Source organism: Erithacus rubecula (genome assembly GCF_903797595.1).
Source record: "Erithacus rubecula genome assembly, chromosome: 17".
Lineage (NCBI taxonomy): Eukaryota > Metazoa > Chordata > Aves > Passeriformes > Muscicapidae > Erithacus > Erithacus rubecula.
Genome location: NC_136669.1, coordinates 4,794,771 through 4,815,601, shown reverse-complemented (window position 1 = coordinate 4,815,601; position 20,831 = coordinate 4,794,771). Strand labels below are relative to the sequence as shown.

At 47.4% G+C, this 20,831-nt stretch overlaps 1 protein-coding gene across 1 annotated transcript; it reads right to left on the bottom strand.

Annotated features, from left to right (window-relative positions):
• Positions 1–12,639: 12,639 nt before the first annotated feature.
• BRAT1 (BRCA1 associated ATM activator 1) lies at positions 12,640–20,705 on the bottom strand. Its single transcript, XM_079320409.1, has 13 exons — positions 20,433–20,705; positions 19,979–20,133; positions 19,165–19,312; positions 17,937–18,321; positions 17,744–17,863; positions 17,202–17,293; positions 16,834–16,952; positions 16,159–16,345; positions 15,961–16,034; positions 15,276–15,378; positions 14,903–15,001; positions 13,745–13,923; positions 12,640–13,549 (listed from the first exon to the last, which is right to left on the bottom strand). The coding sequence occupies exons 1-13, from the start codon at positions 20,608–20,610 to the stop codon at positions 12,824–12,826; spliced, it is 2,565 nt and encodes an 854-aa protein (XP_079176535.1). The 5' UTR covers positions 20,611–20,705; the 3' UTR covers positions 12,640–12,823.
• Positions 20,706–20,831: the final 126 nt, after the last annotated feature.

The following is a 20,831-nucleotide window of genomic DNA, read 5'->3' as shown; positions in this document are numbered from 1 at the left end:
CAGGGGGCGCGGCGGGACACGGGGACTGAGATGGGACACGGGTAGCGGGAGGGGACACGGGGCGCAGAGGGGACACGGGGTGCAGGTGGCAGACACGGGGCGCAGAGGGGACACGGGGTGCAGAGGGGACAGGAGGCGCAGAGGGGACACGGGGTGGGGGGCAGGACGGGCCAGGCAGCGGCGGTGGCAGCGGCGGGTCCCGCTCGGCTGCCGGAGCCCGGCAGCGCCCGCAGCCCCCGTTTGGGGAAGCGCGTTCCCGAAAGGGCCGGGGCTGAGCCGGCAGTGCCGGGGGTGCAAACCCTTTAATCTGTGCTCTTATGAGAGCTGGGCCAGGAGCGGCTGTCTGGGGACTGGTTGTGCCGGTGGCTGGTGCCATCCCCGCCCTGCCAGCCGTGTTTGCATTCGCCTTGATGCCTCGCTCCCACATGACCCGGATGCATCTCTGTGTCCCAGGATGTCCTTTAATTCGGGAATATTATCTGTTCTTGGAAAGGTTAATTACATGAAAGTAGTGGATCTCTGTTCCCATTTCTTCATGGGTTCATTTATCTGCCTTTCATGTTTTGATCCTCTTCGGTGCTTTGATCCCTCATTTCTGCCATCCCTGGATGGGAGGAAAAAGGAATACCCTGGCTGGGACCCAAGCATGTCCCTAAGTGACATAAACGGAAATTATAAAAAAAAAATGTATTTTACAGCCTCAGGAGCTGTAGCAGCGCTGGCAGCCCAAACACCATCTGCACACCCAGCACAACCATGGGCCCTGCAAGGGCCAGCAGAACTCCTGCTGGACCTGTGGTGGCCAAGTGAATGGGCAGATGACCTCATGCCATGCTGCAGGATTAGCAAGCACCAGGATGAGACCATCCCTGCTGCAGCCTGCGTGCCTGGGACCTGCATTGCTCTGAAGGCACTGGCAGCATCACTGGTGAAAAATTGCCCTAATTTGCTGCTCTCATAATCAGGCCAAGGCAAAGCAGCAGCTTCTCCTGGCAGCAGAGGCTGCTCATGAATCTTCCTTGTGGGAAACCTTGCTGAGATTCAGCCTGTGAGAAGGGCAGGAGGGAATCCTGAGGCCTTACAATAGCATCTTCTTCCACTTCAGTTGTAACCCAAAACACAGGAGATGCCCTCTGCGCTGTTTTAATTGGTTGCTGCTTGTAATGAGATTTTATTTGTATTAATTACTTAAATTATGTATTTATGAGTTGCTCTGAGTGCACCATCAACATGTTTAAAACCATAACAAGCCTCAAAGAGTCAGCTCCTACATGAGGGAAACTGTGAACTGGAAAACCAGACACACTGATACAGTCTGCTCCCAAAATGCTCTTTTTTTTTTTTTTTATAAACCTATTGTAAACTTAATAAGTAATAGTTGACTTAGCTGCCAGCCCACTGACTGACCAGCACAGGTAAACAGGACTGGTGTTGTTGTTAAATGTTCTCATAATGATGCTTTTATGCTGGGCAGGCACAGGAGCAGGTGGGCAGTCCTTGCCCAGAGCTGGCAGTGAGGGAGATGGAGGCAGGGACAGACAAGTGATGAGGAAGGAGGCAAGTGGTTTTATTAAGACAAGATCAGTAGAAAAGGAAGAGAAAAGGGAGCAGGAGGTGGTCAAAACTCAGATGAAAAGACAACCAGGAGTTGGAGAGAGCAGTAAATCAGAGGACTGGGGATTTGGGGCCATGGAGGGAGCAGGAGGGCACCGGGACAGCTGCACTCAGCAGCTGGTCACAGCACAGACGTGGTGCTCACCACAAGTGCCCTTTATCTGCAGTGATCAGCAGCAGCCACCACTCTGCTCTGAAATCAGCTGTTTGTGCAGAGCTGTGTTTCCTGGAGTGGCTACAACCCGTCTCCTCCAACAGGAGGATGTAAAATATGGGGGCACGTGCCTTGGGCAGGTGAGTGCTGGAAACTTCATGGGGAGCACATCCTCAGGGAGAAGCAGAATGGGAAAACTCCCAAAACTCCTGCCTGAGACTGGAATCTAGGCAACTGTAGCTATTTAGCTGAAGAAAGTTGTATTGATACACAAATAGCTCAATGGGGAGAAAAGGCAGGTACCCACGAGCTGTGCAAGCCAGAAAGAAGAGACAGCCCAAACCCACAGCTGCAGGCTGCAGCCAGACTAATTGAAATGAGAAAATAGGCATTAATTTTTTAAAGAATGAAGTTGATTAGCTGCTGGAACAAATTACTGAGCAAAGTGAAAGTCTTCCCATGTGATAGTATTTTCTATTCAAGATAAGATGCCTTTCCCCAAGTGGGCTTCAGCCAAGCACATGTTCCTGTGTTCAGCAGAGCAAGGATGGGGTGAAATGTGGTGGTCTCTGCTCTGAGAAGTGAAGAGGTGACTTTGTGGCCCTGCCTTGATTTTAGGAAATTAATTGAAGGCTGTGCTGTTGGCATGGATTTCTAAACCCCTCCTGGATGGTGCTCCTAATTTCAGTTTGTGCTGCTACCACAAAGCATAAATGGATACAAGCAAACTTTCTGAAGTTTGGACCTTAGAGCAGCCCAGACAGAGCAAAGTGGGTTCAGCTTGTGTTGTCTCTTTGCTGGTCAGTAAAAAAACCCTGACCTACATTTAGGCAGCACTATAGGACTAGCAGGAATTACTTTGATGTTGGTCCTAAAACGATTGCTGCCATATCTGTCTCACCTTCAGACTGCTGTGCACAAGAAGGAGAATTAGGGAATCCCTCACACACACAAAAAGAGTAGCTGCTCCTGTGGGAATGAGTAGAGTACAAAATTTGCTAGGAGGAACAGGCTCAAAACCAAAGGGTGGGATCTACATGTTAATGGTGATGGAGAGGAGAGAAGCAGGACTGACTGGTTTGCACAGGAGATTGAGAGTTCCCATCGGGGAGGTTCTGGGAGGATGTAACACTGACCTGTCTGGGGTCAGGTTTGCTGCCTTTGCAAGCTGAAGGTCTGGTGGTGTGGTTCTGGTAGAGGGTCTGAGGCAGGAGATGAGGAGAAATCCTCATTTTTCTGAATTTCCCTCTGGAAATCCTTATTAAAGTAGGGTTTCACCTGCACCTGGAGAGTCTGAGGGACCTCATCTGACAACACTATAGGAGGTTTTTGCTTCCTCACTGAATCAGTCGATCTGGCTTCCTTCCACATATCAGAGGGTGTGGAAGGGGGATGAAATGTTCCTTGTCTCCTCCACAGATACCATGAAAATGCAGTGCATTGTGCTGGTGCTGAGGAAAGGCCCCTCCTTTGCCCAGCTGCTGTCCTGCATTGGGCAGTGCCATCCCTGTGCCAGGACATGCCCTGTGATGCTGCCTAGTGCCCCATCCATCACCCTTCCCTAAAACCCCTATGGACAAACCTCATGGAGGTGTGGGTGAGCAGCCCTGAGTGTGGCACTCGTGGATTTCCAGGATTGCCTTGAGGCAGCTGGGATGGCAGCAGTGAAGGACAGCTTCCTTCCCTCTACAGGAGGTGGCAGAAGAGAAGCAGAGAGCAGCAGGAACCTTCTGGTAGGTGATGGAGTGGGAGCATCAATGTCCCTAAGGCAGAGCCAGACCAGCAAAACTGTCCCTCTCTGCTGTGTCCTGGCACAGTCCAGGCTCTGTTGGCAGCTCAGGGAGGAGCTTTAATGAAAACAAATGTTTGGCTGGTGTTACTGTAGTGCCACAGACTTCAAGGAGCAAACAGAGAGCCCAGCCCCTCTTTGATTAGTGAGTGCAATCTGCTGCTACAGCTGATGCTGGAGGAGAAGATAAGAGAGAGAAAAAGAAAACAGCTCTGCAGTGAAGATGAAAACACTGGACAGAAGATCTGTGGGTGGATGAAAGGAGCCATTTATTTGCAAATAAGTTGCTAGATCAGGCTTCATGTGCATCTGGGCAGCTTCTAATACTGTGGGCTTATTCAGAGCTGAGAGTTTTGACTGGAGTTGGAGACTCTTGAGACATCAGCCCACACGTGTAGCTGGTCCAAGTCTGTTTTGTGCCAATCTCAGGAAAATGTAAGGGTCTTCTTCACTTTTTGCCACTGATTTTGTGTCGCTCTGCAGGAAGTCAGTGTGGCTGCTCCATGATTCATTCCCATGGGGAAGCATGACTTCAGGTCCCCAGATGGCTGCAGAGGCAGAAGAGGGGGCAGATATATATTTTTATAGCCAGGAAAATGCAATTTCAGTTTACAAATTTGGCCTGGCTTAGAAGATTTGGGGAATATACAGAATGATTATTTATTTATTATATATTTATCTATTTTCACAATTGCCTTCCTCTTGGCTCCTGATTAGGCTTTAGGAATACTGAGGAAGGAGGAGGCTGCAGCCTGAGCAATCCATCCCAGGATTTAAACTCAGCCTGGTATTTGGTCTGTGTGTTCCCTGGGATTCAGCAGAGTCCACTTATTGAGTCCAGCAGAAATAGCTTTTTGCTTCCTGGTTTCAGAGGAGGTGTTAAGTAGGACATAGATAAATTTGGGAATATTAGTAAGGGAAGAAGGGCAGCTATTTCTTTTGAAATAAATCTTTGATAATAGATCTTTGGGCAGAGAACTGTGAAGAGCAGCCCTTTGTAGAGAGCTAGAGGATGAGACATTTGCAGATAGGAGATTTTCTGAGTCCAATAAATTATTGGGCAGAAATGGATGTTTGGGAGCATTTCAAGTTTCTTTATATGCAGCCCTGTCTGGCACTGGGTCCTGCAGTGTTTCAGCTCAGGGAGTGTCTAGCTGATGTCAACAGTTCAGGGCTGGGTCGTGTCCTGCATTGGCATCTCAGTCTACAGGAATTTGGGGACTGCTGTGTCACAATCAAGGTGGAGAGGTTTTTGGTGGCACACCAGTTTTAAGGTTTATCAGATTTTTCCCTGAGTTTTCCCTCAGATGTAGAGGCATCAAGTTTCACATGGTCAGTAACCTGAAAGAGTCTCTCCCCACAGAAGGAGAGAGGTCTGTGACTGAGAGGCAGAGCCCTGCAACGCTCTGTCTGCCTAATTAAAACACTGCAGTGAGATGAAACACGAGATGGAGAGCAGAGATAGTTGGAGGCACTGAGAAACTGAAGCATTTTCAAGTATTTTGCTGCAGAATTTACCTGATTTTCCCCCTTTGCCAGGTGGACACATCACTGCCCCGGAGTGCTCTGGCTGCCAGGACAGGTGTGGGCACCAAACCACAGGAGCAGAGGAGCACAGGGCTGCAGGGGCTGGAGCCAGAGCTCATCCCTGTGTCTCACTGGGCTGTGCAGGGCTGTGATTTTTGGCTCAGGAACTGACCACAGCCCAGTTTGCTCCGGGCTGGGTGAGGATCTGCTTGCTCCTGGTGATGCTCCAAAGGCAGCCAAAGGCCAAGAGCTGCCACTGGAACCCAAGTGTGAGTTAATACACAGGGTGTGATTCATGTGCTTTTTGAATGCATTCATGTCCTGTCGCACTGGCTGCTGCTCTTGTGTCACATTTGGTGTTCTCAGAACATTTATTAGCCTTACAGATCCCTTGATTATTGCTTTCTCTTTCATAATTAAGCCATGAAGCTCAGCATGGTGCAGCTTATGCAGTATTAATTCATGGCTGGCATATTCTGCCTGTGCCCCAGGATAAGGCTAAATGCTGGCAGCTGGATTGCTCTCTGCACAGTTGCTATTCTGAATTTTTTTAATATGATTATAAAAATCACATCCTGCTTGTATATGGGCAACTTGGGGCTCTGCTGTGCCTCAAGCAGTGGGGTGCAGTCTGACTTCCTCCAGAGCAGAATCTGTGCCCCCAGCAGTGCTGGGAGAAGGGGTTTCCTCCTGCCCCAGGTGCTGGCTGATGCTCTCCAGGTGGATGCTATTAGCTCTGCTCCAGTGCAAATGCAGCCCCACGTGCTCTCCACTCCCTGCCTACCCTTACTAGGACATGCTTGTGAAAACGTGAGTATTGTAAATGAGTTCTGTTTCACTCCTTTTTGTCCTCCTTTTCTTCACGTGAGAGTTAAGTAGAATTCAGGATTTCCTATGAGGCTGCAGCTCCACGGCCCCTTTCTGTCAGCAGCAGCTGCCATGGATGTCTGAATAGTTTTCCTCCTGGCTGGTTGCTCTTGCCCCCAGAACAACAGTTTAACAGTTTGTGTGGCCATGTGGTGAGCTGAAAAGGGAACAAAAATAGCATTAAACATGTCTGTTTTATTCAATTTTTTTTTTTTATTTTCCCTCTCCTGAGAACAAGTTATAGGAGTGACTGTGCTGGAGCAATTGGAGCTCAGAGCTACTGGAAGGGAAATCACCGGAATGACACAGACCCAGTGCCCCAGCCACTGCTGGCCCAGAGGCAGCAGTTTGAATGCAGAATTCATGAGCTCTTTGCTGGGCTGGGTGCTGGGCCACTTGCTGTTTCCTTTGGGTAAATCCAAGCAGCTTTGCAGCCGCCTCCTCTAAAACATGAGCTGCAGCATAGGGTGGGCAGTGATGGGCTCCAGCAGCTCTGGTCTCCTGGGAGTCCTACATATGGGGACAAAGTGCCAGCTACTGGAGAGCTGTCATGTCAGTGTCCCTCATGTGCTCTTCATGAGATTCCAGAGTGGAATGGCACTTCCACCCTGCTGTGTGTTTTGGTGACACACATACCCACACTGCTCAGGTTATTGATTATTGCTCATCAGACCATTTCTGGAGAGGCCTGGCTGCTGATCATACCAAAGCTTCTGTTTCAAACAAGCAGTGCCAAACCCTACGTGCAGGATGCAAAGGCTGTAGTGCAGAAACTCTTTGAGCTCACACGTTTCCATGGAGATGAATCTTTGATCTCGCTGGAATAAATAAAGGGCGGAGAAGATGCTCCCAAACTAGAGAGGAAGGCAAGGCTGATCCCTACGGGGCAGAAGTTCTCAACAGGAATTAGGGTGACAGGAGGCTTCTCTTTTCATGCCCTCCTGATGCCACGTCTGTGGTGGCAGGGAGGCTGAGCTGTGCCTGCCAGCACACGTGGAGAACGTGCCTTTCATGCAGCCAGCCACTCTGCACCTTGGAGCTGCCTGATTTAATGCTGCTGGAGAGAGGCAGAGCTTTGTCTGCACTGCAATATTCACCCTGTGCTGCAGGATTTGGAGAACAGAGACACAGGGGTTTAACACCGGGGCAAGGCACTCTTGTGTTCTTGAGTTGTGGTGAAGTGATGAGAACAGCCAGGAAAAGTGCTCAGTTTCCAGATAAAATATAGAGGGGAAAAATAAATCCCATTTTACTCTGGTGCAATGTGCAAAACAGAAGTGTTTACTATGCTGACATGGAGATAGTGACCAAAGGCAGCAGTCAGCTTGGCTTTATCCACATGGGTGAGCTTCGCTCTGGCAACTCGTGTGTTCTTGGAGCTGTGGCAGGATCTGTTACTGCTGGCACTGGAAATTGAGGCTTCCATGGATGGAGCAGAAGAGGATTAATTAGGGAAGGGCATGATTAGCAGAGTAGCCTCTGAGAGCCCAGCTCGGGGTGGCTGTGGTCAGGAGCTGTGGCCAGGGGCTTTGGGCACAGAGCTCAGCGCTGGCAGCAGGACCTGGGCAGGGTGTGCAGTGCCTGGTGTGCTGGCCCAGAGCTGCTTTTCCTCCTTTTTAACCTAAATAACCTGCATTCATCTGCCAGATGTACTAATTAGAGTCTCTGGGGGTTTTCACCCAGGTTAAATAGTGCTCAAGTGCCTTGCTCCCACCACTGCTTTCCCTGGAGCAAGTGACTCCTTTGTGCCTTGCTGGTTCTCAGACTCCTGAACCATCATTTCACATAATTTTAAATTTAGAGTTTAAATACTTTATTTATGAGGATAAATATTGTTTACAGCCCTGAAATCTTATAGTCTTTTCCAAATATTGCAGAAAGCTTCAGTGTTGAACAAAGCACACAAGTTCCCTTTAGAAGCCGACAAGGGGGAGTTTTTGTTGATTTTGTTGTTGTTGTTTCACATGACCTCCTTCACTGAAAATACTGTCACTGCTCTCTGTTTTCAGAAATGGGCCATTTATGTGAGAAAGCTGTGTTGTCTTATGCACTACTTCACTGGGAAGAAAATATGTTGAAGGAACATGCAATATTAAAGGTATTTTGAACCAAATTCACTTCAACTGCTTTCAGTGGAAGATTTAGCCTTGTTTTCACAGGGCTCTTTGTCAGAACATAAAGCACAAAATACTCTGTTGGGTCAAAGTTAAGATTACTAGACAGTAATGAAAACAGCATTTTTATCCTCAATGAGATGGACAAGATAGGATTGCTGTGCAGCCACAGCTGTTTGTCTCAGGGCTGTGATGGATGCTGTCACTTAGCAACCACTGCCATTTGTGTTTTAACTGGGGCTTTTTTGTGGTTGGCACATAATGAGAGTTGTAACCACGAGATCAGTCCCATCCAAGGTGTTTGTTATCAAGAGTGATGGGTTGTAGGACTCACCTGTGCCCCAGCCTATAAGGGCTAAATCAGATTTCATGTGTGGTGGCTGATGCAGCTTAATAAGGGCTTGTTCAGGAGCTGGTTTGGCTGGGCCAAGTCATGTTTCAAGATGTACAGCCTGCATTCACCATCTGCCAGAGCTGCACTGAGGCCAAAGCTCTGGGGCAGGAGGGAGGGACCAGCCTGGGCAAGCCTGGATGTCTCTGACACAGCAGCACCAGAGCCCTGCTCCCTCCTGCTGACCCAGCCTGAGAGCTCGGGCAGTAAGGGCTCAGTGGAGACTGGGAATGGGGAGTGAAGGACAATGAGATGGGAGAACTGTAGATTGAAGCTCTCTTAAGGGTAATTCCCACCTATCTTGCATTGACAATGAGAGAAATGGGTCAGACCTACAGTTCACACAGTAACACTCTACTGGTTAAGATGGTGGTTTAACCTGGTCTGATCTGATCTAACAAGAAATTAAAAAAGAGGTGGATGCACCCTCTGTGCTGGACAATTGGGTTCCTGCCTGGCATGGAAGTTAACAACCAGGCAAATGGGGAGTAACTTGGTTTGGATGGGTTTGTTTTGGAGACAGAGGTGTGAAAAGTATCTTTGCAGCCTGTTGTATTGTCATTATTATGTAAATAAACACTTTCAGCTGGTGTGCTCTGAACAGAGAGTGGGTACTGGTGCCACAGATAGAAACACTATTTTCTTCAATTTCTTCTAATGAAGTTGTTGTATAATTGCACCTGTAGCTCTGCAGGGACCCTTGGTGGGGGCTGCTCATCCCCCTTCCACTGGGGGGGATTTAGGAAAACCCCAGGATGTGTTTCCTTGCAGTTGCACACCCTCAGCTCTGCTCTGCCTTGTCCAGACGAACACACTGCTCCTCCAAATCTCATTTCTCTGTTTGCTGGCTCCAAGGTTAAAGGCAGGACCTGTTCTGCCTCTGGAGCAGCAGGGCTGAGCTCTGGCCCTGCTGAAGTGGTGCTTTGTCTCTCAGCAGCAGATAAAACTCACTGCTCCAAGGGGAAATGGCACAGACCACAGAGCTGCTGCTACTGGGACACCTTTCCACTGTAAATTGCTGAGATCTTCTGCAGTGAAGCTTTTTGACAAGTTCCTCTCTAATGCACACCAGTTTTTAGAAGCCTTGATGAATATGTATTGAAAGGTAGAGCAGATTTTATCAGAGGGGGACAGAAGGAATTGCATAGATGTGCACAAATTGATCTGTAATCACAGATCACGTATATCTAAGCTGAAGCAACAGCTCTAGACATTTATGGCTCATTTTTTACTAAGTTGTGCAATTAGTGTAATTAGGCAAAGAATATTCTTTGTATTGTAAATGTCTAGTGTATTAAACCAGAAAATTAACAGCCATTCCTTTGGCAGCTTTCATAAAGCCATTGCTAGTAGGGCTGAGCCAAAGATGCTTATTCTCTCCAGTGTCTGAGCCTGAGCAGTTAAAGGATAAATCCACTCTTCAGAGCTTTGTTGAAATGTGTTGAAAGCAACTCTAGGAACTTCCTACCTGAGTACAGATCAGACAGCACAACTTAACATTCCCCTGTGCAGCTAAAGAGCTAAAATGAGCTTTGAAATTTTCTTCTTTCACAGCACCACCCACCAGAGATACATTTTTTTTAAATCTGTGATTTTTTTTGTCAATACCACTTGTATTTTTCCTACAGGCTATTCACAGCCTGCTTAAAAACAAAGCTCATCCTGAGCCTGGTGTCCCCTTGCATTGAGGGCCATGTCTGCCCTCAGCCTCTGCCAGACTCAGCTCTGTGGTGCTGGAAATACTGGCAGTGGTGCCTGCCTCCTGCAGGAACCAAGCACAGCTACAGCTCTGGTGGGATGAACGCTGGAGTTCCCAGAGAAATCCATCCCAAAAATGTCCATAACAGCCGGCCAGGCACTCCCCTCCTTCTCTGCAGTGTGGCAGTGAGCTGGTGGCAGTTTCTGGAGGCACAGCTGCTGTTGTGCTGTGAAGTGGTGAAATGACAATGGCAATGCTGAAGGGAGTGCTCAGGATGCATCTGGGGGCAGCCAGAGCTGCTCAGGGCTGGTTCCTTGGGAGCCAAGCCTCCCCCCAGTGCAGCAGGACCACAGCTCCCTGGCAAGACTTGGCACTGAGTGCAATCCTTAACCCAGCAGGAAGCTCTGTGGCTGGGATGAGCATCTTGTGGAGGTGCAAAAAAAGCCTGGGTAGGTAAGAAGTGAGTTTAAATAAGTTGTGAGTGTAAGCAAGTGGGGTATGGCTTATATGAGTCCTCAAATGCGTGGAGATGGGATCATAGAGAGGATCCCATCCTAGAGAGGGTGTCCCAGCTCGAGGGGTGATCCACATCAGCAGCTGTTGGTGTGTTCATAAACCTGGGAGCTAAATTTCCAGCTCAAAAATTGTTTTCTGTAGAAAGAATTGTGGAGTTTTTTGGTTTTTAGTCCCACACATTGCTCAGATGTCCATGACCCTTCCAGTATCTCCCAGTTATCAGGTGCAGGGTGGCAGTGAGTGCCAGCACCACTGTCACTGGAGCAGCAGAGAAAAAAAAAGGCAAAGCAGGAAGCTCAGACAGGACAGAAACACAGAGTCAGCACTGTCCCAGACTTGCTGGAGGTAGAGACCTGTTTTTAATGAGAGAGGAACCAACTCCTTAATACCCCTTCTAAAGATAAGCTTGTTGTACATTTGTTTTTTAGTGTAAAAGTATATAAACACGATTTTGGACTGCAATTAGGCAAATGCTACAAACATATCACCCTCACCCCAGCTGATTAAAAAGAAAAGAGAGTTCCATAAAAAATTAATAGGTCTGGGAGTTGGGAGACCTTGGTAATAAGCAGTGAGTTTTCCTTCTGTAACAACTCACTTTTTCAATTTGCTGATATCTGAATAACTCCTTGGAGTCTCCTGAACTGCACAGCCCTGAAATGACAAGAATTCCAGTGCTGAACAGGAGGGAGGTGCTCACCCAGCAACCTGCTCCTCCTCTGCTGGAGCACAGCTGACCTACTGCCAACACACAATGCTGCTTTTGGAACTGCAGTGCCTTCCATAGACAGAGCTGCTGCAGCTCCACAAACACACCACACTTCTTTAAAAGCACATCCCTGCTCTCTCATTAACCCTTTCCATTTCTGACATGAACACAGTGGCAGGAAAAGGCCTGAATTTTTGTATTTTCTGTCTTTTGCCAGGTGTAGATCCAACTCAAGTAGAATTGTGTGTCAGCAGCAGAGCTATTCTCTCCTAAAAACAGCTGCTGGTACAAAACCCAAGGGCTCTGTCACACATAAAGCTGTGCACAGAGCAATAGCCAAGTGTGCTGCTTTCCTCAAAAGGCACAGAGGAAACCTTCAGCCTCAGCAGCAAGAGATCCAAACCACATCTCAGTCCATTGCACTGCTGCAGGGAGCAGACTGCACAACTCCTTTCACTGCTTTAGATGCTTCAGCCTCCACTGCCCTAAAATCAGTGTCATGTTCCTGCCTCTCTTTTATCCAGGAGGATAAAGGATGCTCAGTAACACCTCAGTGCTAGGAAATAACCCACCAGGTTTGATCTACTGCTAAAGGTGCTGTTTGGTTTGGGGCTTTTCCAAGGTTGCAAAGAGATTTTTTAGCAAGATACTGCAGCAAGTTGCAAACTGCACTCTTCCTCAAGTTTTTACAAAACTGGCCATTTTTTTCTCAGAAAATCATGTTGCCATTCACATTATGTCTGCTGGTTTCTAATTGTTACCAAAGCTAATGAAAGATCAAACTCATCTTGAAAAAGCTTTAAGTGTAAGTTTCTCTCAAAAGTTAGAAACTGTCTGAGCACTTCAGGAATGGAAAATAGCAGTACTTGAAAAAAAATCATCAAAATGGACTTGCTTCTGGCTTCAATTAAAACCAAAGTCAGCATGTTGGTGTCACTGCTGAGATCAAACAAGTCTGTGATCTATAGAGAAAATCTGTAATGCTAAGGATGATCAGCTTTTGATTCTTTAAATGCCACCTTCTGCTCTAGACCTCAAAATGCACAAGGGAAGCTGAGAGTTGTGTTTTTAGAATAAATACAGAAAGGTCAAAACAAGTGTCCCTTAAAACCAGTCTCCATCAGCTTTAGCTACTCTGGCTCTAAAAGGAGCCTGCAACAGCTTGTTTTCAGTCACTCTTTTGTTTTTTTAAAATGCTTCCTTATGTAGGCATGGTCTGCTGCTTTCTTAAAAGACAACAACATAAAAAAAAGAACAAATGCTATTCTTAATGTTTTTACTTTGAAAAAGCAATAATAGTTTATTGGAAATGACACTTTTTAACAAAAAAAATCATCAGTATTAAAGCAAAGATTTTCTGACCCATTTAACAGCTTACAAAACCATCCTTCTCCTCCAGAAGAAAGCTACTTAAGCACTGCTCCCTCAGAGCAAAAGCTGTACTCAGTAACAGTCAACTTCATTATCCTCTATGGTCCCCACAGTAGCAAGGATGTCCTGTAAGAGGGACTGAGGGCTTTCTTCCACATGGTCACTACTTTTATTTAGCTCATCATGCAGCTCCAGTAAGTCTATTGCACCCAAAGCTAACATCATGCTCTCTGGATCCTGGAAATCCACCCCACAACCACCATCTGTGGGGAAGTTCTGAGCCAGAGAACCCTGTCTTAGTGTCCTCTGTAACCAGGCAATGCCACGTCCTGCAGGTGAATCTTCAACCTCTTGTGGATTCTCCAAAGTACTCATGGGGTAGAAATGACCTCTCAAGCCAACCAGCACATCACAGGCTCTCTGTCCCACGGGTTTGTCACAGTCACACAAAGCTCCAAACAAAAACCCAAACACCTTTGCTCGACAAAACACCTGCAGCAGCTCCTTCTGAGGGGTGGAACTTGTGACTGCAGAGGAGACAGGAGCATAGGGACACTGGGCAAGCTGGCAAATGGTCTGACTACAGAAAACTTCAACCAGCTCCAAACCACCAAGTCTGACTTCCCAGTCTAAGTCGTGCTCCACAGTCTGGATGGCTCTAGAGACAAACTGCTCTGTATCTTCCAGCCGACCTGTGCAGCCTTCTCTCAGCCACTTGGTGAAGATGCTGATCACAGCCCTCCTTGGAAAGCCCTCTGAGTCTGCTGACAAGATTTCCTGAAGTTTTGCTACAATGCTCTAGGTGCAAAAAGACAAGAGAAAGCATGGTGAGGGGAGGAACACACAAAGAAACAAGAAGAGCAGAGGTGAAAAATCTTGCCATTGCAAGTTGAGCAATCTGCCTGCATGAGCAGATAACTTGTGAAGAAAGTTATTAAGCAGTACAGCAGTGAAGTGATGGGAATTCTGCTGGTGCAGGAAAGGTTATCCTACCTCTTTGTTGTACTGACTGCCTGTGGCAGGGCACTCTGGAGCAAAGCAAGTGATGAGGGCCAGGTGTCCCAGCGCGGTCACGGCGCTCGCTCGCACGTAACTCTCCGGGTCCTCCAGCAGGTTTTCTGTGAGCCTCAGCACCTCTGAGGACAGGAGACACTGCCTGAACTCATTCTGCTCTGTAAACAAGACAGCAATCCAAAGAAGTGGGAGTTTATTCCCTCTGAGCATGAAGTTGTTTCAATACAAACAGTCCTTTGCCTCATACAAGGATTGTCACTGCCTGCAGGGACAGTTCTGGAGAGAGAAGCCATGCAAGGACCAGGCAGATGTTCTGTGTCAGGCTCCCCCTCTCCCAGCAGCTTTTAGTCAAGCCCTGACAGACACTGGAACTTGGAAAATTGCACTTAGAGTTGCTTCAGCAGCAAGAAAAAACTTTCTGCGGGCAAGTGGGGACATGGTTCCAGCCTCATCAAATTCATGCCTTTGTTTAAAATAAGAAAAAATAGTCTTGCTTTCCTGTTGTTAGGCATATGACAGAGAAAACAAAAGTAACTGAAGCACTGAGAGGGGCTGCAGGGTAAAGTGCTAATGCAGCTGAGCGTGCTGGAAAAATCCTTTGTGACCTGGGGACAAGAGCAGCAGACAACATTCCCCTCCCTTCCAACACTGCAGAGCTACTGTAGGAAAATCAGCATTGCCTCAGTGCTACCTGCTGCAAAGCCTGAGCTATCAGTAAAGTAGAAAATCAGTAATTAATCCCAAGCATATAAAGCATGTCTAGGCTTTTAGGCCTCCTAAAGCCCAGCCCCCAGCCTGCTGAAAGAAACCAGACTCCAGTGCAGAGCAAACTGAAAAACAGAAAGTATTATTTGCCATCAAGCAGTGTCTCCTTGACAGATATGTCTCAACACTCCTCAGTTTAACTCACCAAAACTGCCATTAAGGCAGTTACAGCAATCTGAGTTCAACAGAAAAAGCAGGGTAAGTTTATTAATATTTTTGTCAGATTTTGATAATGATCTAAGAGCAAAATCTCAACACTTCTTTCTTTTCTCAGCCCTCCAGTTACAGGTCAGAAGATGCTTCACCAGCCTGAATCTCACAGCATCAAAACAAACACTCCTCAAATCTGAACTGGTAAATCTTTGCACCTACCTCTCAAGCACTTAACCATGGAGGTGAGGAACTCCAGGGAAGAATCTCTGACTTCCCAGCAAGGACTGCACAAACGTTTCTGCAGCACCAGAAACACATCTGTAAAAGGTAAGTGACAAACCTGAATGGACATGAAAGGCAACAAGCCTTACTGAAGCACTCACTGTACAACCTCTACATCATTTAATCTGATACAATCCCTTTTGCTGCTGCTCTGTGCTTCTCCCAGAGTTCTGCAAAGCACTATTTGGGCAACTAAACTTAAATTCAACATAATTTTGAACAAGTGAATCCAGTGTTTTGAGCAGGAAAGGTAGGCAGGAGCAGATTTCATGTGTGCCACTGTTTGTCCCAGTTGGAACAGCTTTGTTACCTTCCAAAATTTTCTCAGTTTGCTGCTGCTGACTGTTGGAGGAGGACAGTTCCTTCAAGTGCACCAACCACTTGGATGTAGCTTGAAAGGTTTTTTTTAGAACCTGAAACAATGTAAAGCAGATCGACTTTACTACAGGAGGAGACAGTGTTGCCTTTATGCCTTTAAAGGTAAAATGTATTTTAGCCTCAAATTTACTGAAAAATTCTGAGAGTAAACAAGTACATTTGCCTCCTTATTAAGAAGCCAGCCACAAATAAATGGAGCTTAAATATAATTTCTATCAAACACCTAGAAAACCCCTGTGTTCAGCTTAGTATTACTAAGTTCTAGTACCTTTAGCTTTGGATCTGCAGCAGCCATCAGAGTAATTCAAACAAAACACAGCAAAAAACCAAATCCCCATAATAAAAAGAATTCAGTGCTTCATGACCATGTCAAGTTAAGTATGACAGTGATGCTCTTAGACATGATGGCTCCTGTCTCCTCAAGAACTCAGTGTACTGGTCAGTTATTGCTCTTGACAATTTTAGTTATTTTCTGCAAGCCACTCAGAACAAGACAGTGTCATACATATTCTAACACAAAGTGTGCTAAGAAACAACTGCAGTCAGACCCTTTCTCAGAATCACACCCCACTGGGGTAAGCTAATAGCCTTGGATCTCTCCCTAGTTCTGTACTCACAGTAGGGCTGGTGTTTGGACTCTGCAGATATGCCAGAAGGACATCAAATAGACTTCCTGTGAGTGTGTCACAGTCTGAAACAGAAAAACAAACCCAGAGGACCAGTACTGAGAGATGGAGCAGCCAAATCCCTGCTGAAATACAGAAAGACACAGAACTGTAAAACTGTTTTGGATAAGAAAGCAAAGATTAAGTCACCTTTTTTCTCTGAGAGTGCTGCAAGGACATCAAGAGCTGACTTTTGCACTCTGAAGCAATTGATCAAATTCCGACTTATTGTGCTTCCCAGAGGAGAAGTTGGGCTCAGGAAGCCATTGCAGAATTGCAGTATTGTCATGAGAGAGTGCAGCAAAGACACACAGGGTAAATCCACTTTTAAATGTTTCTAATGGGTGAGAAAGAAAAGAGTTTCCAGCAACAGTCTCAAGTACAGAACAATTTTAGGTCAGAAGGCAGCATAAAGTGCAACTTTTAGTGGGTTCTTAGAGTACCACAATGTCAATAACTACAAATAAATTATCTTCCTCTCTTCCAACAGCTATTGCACAGATGGAAGGAGATTCTTCTCACTGCCTGGGAAAGCAGTTCAATTTGTGTTTCTTCTTAGGATCAATAATTGCACTACAAGTAAGTAACAAAGCTCATCAAGACAAATTCAAAACTTCAGTGCAGTCCCTCTTTAAGAGTCTCAGTATCTCTTTGTTTTCCTATTTAGAGACTATTGTGCTGAAGTTCCTTAAACTATGGAAACCCTCACTGCCAACTCCTCTCCACATTCAGTTATGTTCTACTGCAAAAGTCTGCCACCATCTCAATACTATCTTTCAAGGACCACTTTGATTCCCAGGCTTTCTTCCCCTCTCTGAATGTTACCAGAGAGAGCAGCTTCTCCAGGTGAGCAAGGGTCTGACACAGGAGACCAGCACAAGATGCCTTGGAGGAAAGAAGACTTTCAACAGCAACAGGATCACTGACAGACTCATCCAGCAAACCTAGAGGACCAAAGAAGGGAAGATCTCAAGTCAACAATGAATAGAAAAGGCTGTAATTTTTAAAGTTAGCAAAGATATTCAGGTGATGTCATATGAATATCCCTTCAAATACAACTGGCAGTAGGATTTATCACAAACACTCCTACTGTCCTTGACTTCTCCTACTCTTTTTCCTCCAGTTTTGTCTGCACCAGGCATGAAAAATACTGGCAAAAAGACTGGCCTCTAACTTTTCTGTCACAACTGTACCTGCACATTCCAGAGGCTGGGATGCTGCTCTCAAAATACAATCCATTGGCTGAAGCAGAACAGTCAGTGCCTGAATCCTGACATCTTGTGGGCTTCAAGGAGGAAACAGCAGTTACCAGCACAAGTAAACTTCAATTCCTTCCCAAATACCTGCCCCCAAATGCTGAGCAGAATAATGACTTTCATGCAGGCTTTTAAACAAACCAGCAATGACAGCAACAAAAGCAGTATCACAATCTGAGACATCTTCCAAGGTCCACTTGCTAACTGAAAGCAGAGGAGAAATGGCTCTGGAATTTAGAAGCAGCTTTATCAAGTTATGCAAATAGAGAGTGGGATCCTGTGTAAGGAGGCTGGGAGAGGGGCATATTTTGTCAAAAAGAGTGTCCTTCTATCTTAGAACAAGAATGTGAGCTTGTAAATTAGTATCTGCATATGCTGTATTCATCTGGTGATTTCCTGCTGCTTTTTCACTACCTAAAGGGGAATTATGGAGCAGAAACACCTGCCTAGTGCAGAAATTTCATTGCATTAAGTCCTACCATTTGCAGAGCTTCAAAAGTCCCACTGCCAGAGGACCTGCTTGTACTGGGGTTAAGTGTTCCAGAGCAGAAGTTACTAATGCCCAGAAGTTGCCTTCAGTGCCACAAAACACAGGGGACCTGAGAAGAGAGAAGTGTAAGTGTAAGCTAGCCCATGGTGGCAAACAGATCCAAGGTGCCAGAAGATCTTTACCGTGCCACGTTAAGCAGAAGATTGGACAGCACAGGCTGTGCTTGAACAGTCTCCTCCAGCAGAAAGGATTCTATCTGCTTTGCTATGCCTAACCAAAGGACTTCAGTCCATGCAGCATAACAACTGCCAAAACAACTGCCAAACAAACTGCTCAACAGCTTCAGTGACTGCTCGATGTGAGAGGCAGAGCTGGACTGCAGTGACTCTTGTATGTGCCTCACAATCATCTGGGCACATGCTGGCCAGTCACAGTCCTTGGCACTGAGAGCTTTTGATGTTTCAGACTCTAGGGAGAAGGTGAGCATGTGCACCAGGAGCTGGCTGGCAGCTGAAGCCACAAACAGGCTGGGATCCCCTTGCAGAGTGAAGATCACATCCATGGCTCCTGTGGGAAAACAAAACGAAGTCACTGGAGGAACAACCAACCATTTATGACTCTAATTCAGTTACCACACAGCTTTAAATGGTGCTAGTGGGGCTTGCTTATACTTTATTTCATAGTCTCTACTTGAAGTCAGTCAGTCCCTTAAGAACAAGCAAATTGAATAAGAAAATAAAATTGTTTTCAGATCCTCAAGGGTTTAGGAACACAAGATCAGACTTCAATATAACATCAGTAACATTAGGAGAGCTGACAGCACACTCAATGTGAATTTATGGACAGAGCCTGTACTATCTCTGGACATAACCCAAAGGAAAAACATCAACAGCAGTATCAATACCACTTTTCCATCACATGGACAACAGCATGTGCTGCACTTTAACACCAATCCAGTCTTTCAGACCCCTCTGTACATGGAATCTAAAGTTGGTGTTAACAGCAGAATTTACATATCTGCATATCAACAAGAGGACTGCACATGTGTGCAAGCACAAAGAGATAAACAAGCCTCTGCTTAGTCTTTCTGCACTAAAACCATGCTGAAAGGCACACTTTAGCAGGAGTTACAAATCAGAATACAGATAGCTCTTCATTTTATGAGGGCAATTTTATAGGATTCTTTCCCCTCTAAAAGAAGCACCACTTCAGTGCTAGGAATAAAAACCAAATGCATAACTAATTCAACAAAAGTTAACAAACTCAACCAACATTTTTCAATGACTTCGGTTGTTTGGCGTTTTTGACAAACGGCTTATTTTACTCTTAAATAAGCAAAGACTCCCACGTTGCTCACTTGGCCCCCGGAATGCCAGCAGGTGTGGGGAGGGGCAGCCCAGCAGCACTCACCCGAGGAGCAGAGGAAGAGCAGGGCAGGCTGGTGGTGCAGCATGCCGTGCACGCCCTTCAGCCAGGCGCTGCGCACCGCCGCCTCCTGCCACGCCGCGCCGCCCCGCGCGCCCTCCTGCCCAAACAGCCTCCCCAGCAGCTTCTCCTCCTGAGGCAGGGCACAACACAGAGCCAACAGTCAGCAAAGGGGCTGCTCTGGCCCTGTCAAGGGTGTCAGTGCTGTAGTGAAAGCTCCTCTTGATAGAAGCATCGCTAAAATGGGTAATCGTCAGAATCTCATGATTTAACGCAATATATGGGCAAACTGGAGTGTTCAAAACCAAAACTGCTTTGTTTTCAGGTGCTAAGGGACAATTTAAGTGTATCAGTTCCATCAGACTGCTTTGTACACCTATACACGTCTCTTCCCTGAGGTTTTGTACTTCCCTTTTAGGTTTTGTACTAAAATGTATCCTGTTGCAGAAAGCGCAGCTTTAAAAAGCTCCCTCATTTTCGCAGGGAATCAAAAATTTCCTGCCAAAATTATGGAGGGAAAATCACACCTCTTAGTCTGTCCTGGGATACAATACTGTGCAGCAACTGCTGTGAAGTAGTGTGACCCCATACATTCTTTTGAACTAAAAATGGGAAGCACTACACACGGTGAGAAGCAGCTTTACATGAGAACTGAACAGGAATGCTGTTTGTAGGTCTTTGTTGTGCATCACTTTTGCTGAGCTGTTCCATGTAAGCCACCAATGCATAAGCAGAATATGCACATTTTCAGGGGCTGTCCATACAGGAGGAGGCAGACACAGCAGAGTGGCTGGCTCACCTGCAGGTGCTGGAAGCGGCTCTCAGAAGAGGCGAGGATCCCGGCCAGCTGCAGGGTGAAGGACAGGATGCCGGGGCTGGGATCCGGCAGGGCCAGCACGGAGGTGATGAGCGCTGGCAGACACGGGTTGTCCTGCACCAGCTCCACAGTGGGATCTGCCAGGAGAGGCCAGCAAACAACAGTCACTGCCAGCACCTCCTGCTCATTACAGCGGTTCCCTGAGCTGAACTGCTAGAACAGATGAATTCGGGTTCACCCACAGCATTCCAGGTGTCACAGCACCGCAGGTAGTTGTGGAGACACTCACATCCCACCTGGACACCCGTTCCCGTGTCACCTGCTCCAGGTGAGCTTGCCTTGGCAGGGGTTGCACTGGACAGTCCCTTCCAACCCGAACCATTCAGCCATTCCGTGTTGGATCTCCGCTCCCCGCGGACCAGCCCCTGGCACTCACCGAACCACGTCAGGCTGCGGAACCAGTCCAGCAGCTTCTCCAGGCAGGTGTCGTCGAGGCCGGGCTGCCGCGGGTCGGCCAGCGCGGCGCACACGCCGGGCAGCAGCGCGGCGCACTCGCGGGTCATGGCGAAGCGGCGGCGGGCGCGGGCTACGAACCGGGACTGGGGGTCGCACATGGCCGGGGCACCGGCACCGGGACCGGGACCGACACCGACCGCGGGCCGGCCCGGCCGCACCGCGAGTGTCGCAAAGGGGGCGTGACCAGTGACACGTGGGGCGTGGTCAGAGGGCGTGGCCCGGGCACGCTCCAGGCGCGGGAAGGTGCCCGTGGAGCGCGCGGTGGCTTGAGCCCTGCCCGGAGTTGTCCCGGCGCTCTCGGGCAGAAGCTCCCGGCCCG